This window comes from Globicephala melas, chromosome 19 (genome assembly GCF_963455315.2).
Source record: "Globicephala melas chromosome 19, mGloMel1.2, whole genome shotgun sequence".
Lineage (NCBI taxonomy): Eukaryota > Metazoa > Chordata > Mammalia > Artiodactyla > Delphinidae > Globicephala > Globicephala melas.
The window spans coordinates 45003543-45009542 of record NC_083332.1 but is presented as its reverse complement, the minus strand read 5'-3'; the positions used below and the strand labels follow the sequence as shown (position 1 = coordinate 45009542).

Below are 6000 nucleotides of genomic sequence, written 5' to 3'. Positions count from 1 at the left end.
GGCGCCTCGGCGGACCGGCGTCGCCGCCACGTTGAGCGTGGCCGAAGCCCTAGGGGCGGGGCCCGCGGCGTGGGGCGGGGTCGACTTGGTTGGGACTGCGACCTTCACGAAGAAATCTTTTCTCAGGCCACCTGTACTCGCAGGGGGCGGGGGAAGTAAACATAGCTAACACAACTTACCTACATGCACGATTTCAGACACTCAACATGTTTAACCTCTATATAAAGAAAAAGGATGAGAGGAGTAGTTTAATTATGACATAATATGAATTTCAGTATGAAAATATTTGAGTACCGGAACACTGAAGGTCATAGTGAAGCAATCAGTTGCTGCACCTTCTTATAATGAAGTTTGGGTATGTAAAACAATATTCAACCGTTGAATTTCTTCATTAGTGATATTTTAAAATAAGTACTAAACACATCCATTGTGAATAATAACAAATAACAAATATTGTTATTGATGATATGATTTCTTAAATGGACTCAGTTCCCAATAAAAGCTCAATCTTTGCCCTATTTACAGGCATTCCTGGAAAATTCAATGTCTATTAAAATCGTGCCCCATCAAAATTGAGTTAATATGTAAAACAGAATGCGTTGGAGATTTATATCATCGAAACAGGTTTTCACCTACATGAATCCTGGTGGGACATTCAAAAGTCATGTTGTCTGAAAGGCATGCTGCAAATCCAACAAAATGCTTCTGAGAGCAAGACTTTAGCACTCCTGCCTCTCCCTTCACTCGGTCAATAATTTCTCCTATCATTGTCACAAACAGTTCCAATACCCACTTCGTGAAACTGCTCCCAAGAGGCTGTCCTGCATTTTCTTGAGATCCCCTGAGCTAACCTGAGTTCATGACTGATGCCTGCTCTTCAGCAGTTAGCTGCTAGAAGTCTTGGGAAATGGGCTGCACTCCATATGCAAGACCATGCCACTGGGGGAGGAAATTGTTCATTTAACTCTTCTCAGTGAGTCAGGCCACCTCCAGGTCACTCCCATTTCTCTGGGCTCCAGCCCTAGTCCATCAGCCATTTCCTACTCTCTAGAATGAGAAGATAACAGAACCATTTTCACTAGGCTATCTTAGGGAGTTAAAGTGATACTGCTCTCAAGTATTTAACAATGTCTGCAACAGAGGAGATGCTTAATAAATTTTACCTGGATCTTCCTCCCCATCTCTTCCTCAAACAAAACCTGCCAAAACATCTATAAATTGGAGGAACATTTTTGAAGGGGAAATAAATGACCTATAAAATTTCCTAGCATTCATTATATCCCACCCTAGGTTTTGTCAATAGACAGTTTTTCTTCAATAATGTGTGGACACAAGTTCATTTTGGGGGAAAAAAAATTTGAGGTCATTTCAAAGTGTTAAACATTTAGCAAAATGGGTGTAGGGCATCGTGTGGGGAAGGCCCACCCCTAATATTTGTGGGGATTAGTGAAAAATACAAATGGAGGCCCTCATACCATGTCTAAATATTTCAAAGTATAAATCAAACCAGTAGACTTTATTAAGATCTTTTCTATCCTCCTACCTTGAAAAATACACCAGGTTTGAACTGAGAATTCTCAGACTTCACCTCAGAGCTCCATACTGGACAAGGCTATATGGGAAGAGCCAGTCACCCACCTCTGGCCTGACCCGTTTTTATTCTCACTAGCGTCTCCATCCTCACAGAATTTTAGTTTGTAAGAATTGAATGCTGGTAGCCCCTTCCTCAGTTTGCTCTGGGCAGCTTTGTTAAAACACAGAAGTACAGCTGGGAGACGCCCTGGTAATATGCTATTAAACATCCATCACAACCAATACCCTCAAGAGCTACAGGGAGAGGGCGCTGCTTCTCTGCAATGAACCATATGGGGTTGCTCAAGATGCACAAAGAAGTCCGTATTGGTGTTAAACATGTTTAGTTGATTTGAAATTAGCCAAGGGACCCAACCTTGTCAGAAACTTTAGGGTCAGCAGCTGAACAAGCGATTTAAGCAGGCTGGGGGCTGTTTGCCTCAACCCAGACCTAACAAGCCTAACGCACCCAATAGTTATCAATGGCTGTTTTTATAGAAACAGAATTCCCATCAAAGACTCCAGCAATTGAAGGTTCTTATCTTCTAAAGTCACATGTGATTACTGGAGTGGTTGCATTCCATTTTCCATAATTGACCCCCACGTTCCTTATGATATTGCATATACACAGAATATTATTCAGCCATTTACAAAATGAAGTTCTGGGCTTCCCTGGTGGTGCAGTGGTTGGGAATCTGCCTGCCAATGAAGGAGACACAGGTTCGAGCCCTGGTCTGGGAGGATCCCACATGCCACAGAGCAACTAAGCCCGGGCGCCACAGCTGCTGAGTTTGCGCTCTGGAGAGAAACCACCGCAATGAGAAGCCTGCGCACTGCAACGAGGAGTAGCCCCCGCTCTCCGCAACTAGAGAAAGCACGCGCACAACAACGGAGACCCAGACATCCAAAAATTAATTAATTAATTTTTTTTAAAAAAAATGAAGTTCTGATACATGCTGCAATATGGATGAACTTTGAAGACGTTATGCTAGGTGAAATAAGCCAAATTTAAAAGGAAAAATATTAAATGATTCCACTTACTTGTTTGGGATGATGAAAAAGTTCTGAAAATAGAGGTGATGGTTATACAACATTTTGAAGGTACTTAATACCACTGAATCGTACACTTAAAAGTGTTTAAAATGGGGCTTCCCTGGTGGCGCAGTGGTTGAGAGTCCGCCTGCCGATGCAGGGGACGCGGGTTCGTGCCCCGGTCCGGGAAGATCCCACATGCCGCGGAGCGGCTGGGCCCGTGAGCCATGGGCGCTGAGCCTGCGCGTCCGGAGCCTGTGCTCCGCAACGGGACAGGCCACAACAAAGAGAGGCCCGCGTACCGCAAAAAACAAACAAAAAAGTGTTTCAAATGGTAAAATGTTCTATTTTACTACAATTTTTTTTTTTTTTTTGCGGTACGCGGGCCTCTCACTGTTGTGGCCTGTCCCGTTGCGGAGCACAGGCTCCGGACGCGCAGGCTCAGCGCCCATGGCTCACGGGCCCAGCCGCTCCGCGGCATGTGGGATCTTCCCGGACCGGGGCACGAACCCGCGTCCCCTGCATCGGCAGGCGGACTCTCAACCACTGCGCCACCAGGGAAGCCCGCACTGTTGATATTTTGCACCTGATAATTCTTTGTGGCGGGAGGCTGTCCTGTGTGTTGCAGGATGTTTAGCAGCGTCCCTGACCTGGACTTGATGCTGGTAGCACCTCACCAGTCATGACAACCAAAAGCATCTCCAGAAATTGCCAGCGTCCCCTGGGGGAGGGGGCCACAATCTTCCCCAGTGGAGAACCACTGCCCTGTACTAACTTTGCTGACCTACAATGTTATTTGAAGCCCTGCTTCTTTCTATCCCTCGGCACAACCCACAGTAGCCTCTGACAAGGAGATTTCATTGGTTTCACTACATGCCACATGGGTGGATATCCTTCAAATACAGTGACCTTAGGTGCACGGTTTCTCCGCTATTCTGCCCCAACAGAATGACACAAAGTTCAGGGGAAGTCATTTTAATATGAAGCTTCTTTCTCCATGTTTTGAATAAGCTCACCTAACCATTTGTCTGTCTGGCCTGGAATTGTGTAATCAAATAAAACAAGTTTGACAATGGTGTAACAAAATTCTTTAATAAAATTTATAAAAATGAATATTTAAGAATAATTTTTTCCACCTTGTTTTCCTTTTCCCAAAGAAAATACAAAATTATCAGCACCCACACACATATACACTCAAAACTACAGTGACATTCTCTACACAGAACTACATTAGAGTTTAAATTGCTGAAAAATCAAGACAGTTCTAAGAAGTGGTTGCAGGGATGGATTTTTCTTCCAAAAACAGCTGATAGATAGGGAAGCAATTTAGATAAAGTTCTGGTCTATGGTTGTCAAAGGTTTCTTAAAGGTTGCGTTTCAACTAAAAAAGGATCCAAATTAAGGTTCTCCCTACCCTCACCTCCCTTCGCTAACACCCTTTCAAGGAGTGTTTTCTTCCTGCTCCTAAGAAAAAAAAAATTTTGGACTTTTAAAACATTCTGAAGTTTTCATGCACAGTTGGAATTTGGGGCAAATGTGTCCAGACCAGCCAGCATTTTCTATAGATCAACAAAAGCAGGCACTGGGGATTCTGTGCTTTGGGTACAAACCACGGTACAAGGATCCTGGCAGGAAACGAGTGTTGAGATTCCTCTACTCTTTCAGAATTTTCAGGTCTGGAGGTAGCACCACCGCAACCGTCTTCAGCCTCAGTTGGCTCAATTTCCAGGCTCAGTAACAATCTCCCCTGCCATCTCCACGGCCCGTTTCACATTTCCCCTCTGCTGTGATGAGCCAGCTTCTGTCTTTGGCTGCAGCACTTCAGGCACTATTCTGAGTCCCGGAATGTATCACTCTTTTGTTTTAGGGATAAATGAACATTAAAAGTTCAGTGGCACCTGAAAACTCACCACCTTTTCTGGTGCAGGCTCCCTGTCTAGAACCAAAGCACCCCATAACGACATTCACATAACAAACATTCTTACTCAGGACAAGTAAACTGGATAGATGCCCATTTCAAGTTATGTACTCAGGAGATAGAAAAGGAAAACCGTTAAAAGGTCTTAGGAGTACACAATACCCACTCAGCATATGGCCAGACTAAGACATAAGCCTCTTTCCCTAAAAAAGCCCAATAATTTCTGCATCAGAGAAATGTGATAGAATTCAGAGGGTGTAAGAGTGGATATTAGAACATGGGACACCAGTGCAGTGACGGGAGGAATGAAAGCACACAAATTAATTTCTTTATATAAAATCTACAATAGGGAAATTGACCCCTCACCTTCCTTTGAAAAATGAGGCAAAGCCCTTAAGGAAATCTGCCAGTTGCCAGCAGAACCTTCTGAGGCTGAAGCTACTCTTTTGAAATATTAAAATTTGGGGGTCTTTTGGACATCGTCATCATGTAAAGAGTGATGAAAGGGAAAAAAAGATTCATGGAATGAGTCAAAATCGTTCTAACACACAGATTAGATCTATAAAGTGGAAATCATAACTATCCTATCACTGATCACGGGTCTCTTCTCCAGAAACGCATCTCAAGTGAAGGAAGCTGGAAAACCATCAGGAATATTATTCCCCCATTTCCCATCACATGAGTGTAGGGACCCATCTGTCTCCCCATCGGTCTTGAGTCCCCTAGTCATCCTCGCCGCCTCCATACATGTCCGCCAGCTTCTTGAAGCGACCGCCCCATTCGTTCAGGTAGTCATAATCCTGGTCTTGGTCTGACTCCGAGGAATTCAGGGAGCTCAGACTAGCAGCTTCAGAGCCGCTTCCTTCATAATCAAACACCAGCAGAGAGTCATAGGGTGGGGCGGTGGGGTCACTATCAGCTGCCTTCAGGTTCTAAAGAAGGAAGACAATAGGATCTTTCATTGAGAGGAATCGCACACCTGTCATCTTAGGCAACATGCCTTCTTTTGGTGCGTAAAGCCAAGTGTTAATGGCACAACAATGAGACCATCCTGCAGAACGCCAGGAGCACTGAACACCAACAAGGTAAATGTAATATAAACTGGAACAGAAGATGGACATGATATATTGTTAATGAAAAGATAAAGTATGCAGAATGTTTTCCCCCTAAACGAAACTGGTAAATTTTATGTAGGCAGGAGAGATGAGCACCAACCAATCAGGATGGACAGAGACTAAAAACAATGAGGACAGTCATGCCAGGCTACACAGCCTGCATTTCAGCCCGAGAAGATCTGAAAGGATGAATGCCAAACTGCTAAATTAACTTTGGTGATTATGGTCAGGGGAACTGAGGGAGGACTTGCACATTTTTTCTTTATATACATTTTCATAATTTATATTTTTTAAATAGCAAACATTTTATTTTTGTAATTAAGAAATAGCTATAATCAGATATGATGATACACAAATGAATGT

At 43.7% G+C, this 6000-nt stretch overlaps 1 protein-coding gene across 1 annotated transcript in view; it reads right to left on the bottom strand.

Annotated features, from left to right (window-relative positions):
- Positions 1–3681: 3681 nt before the first annotated feature.
- The window catches only part of CDH1 (cadherin 1), a 78649-nt gene continuing 76330 nt past the window's right edge, over positions 3682–6000 (bottom strand). The window contains exon 16 of the mRNA XM_030863543.3: positions 3682–5454. Coding sequence (XP_030719403.1) covers positions 5245–5454 — 210 coding nt within the window. The 3' untranslated portion in view covers positions 3682–5244. The remainder of the gene's footprint in view (positions 5455–6000) is intronic.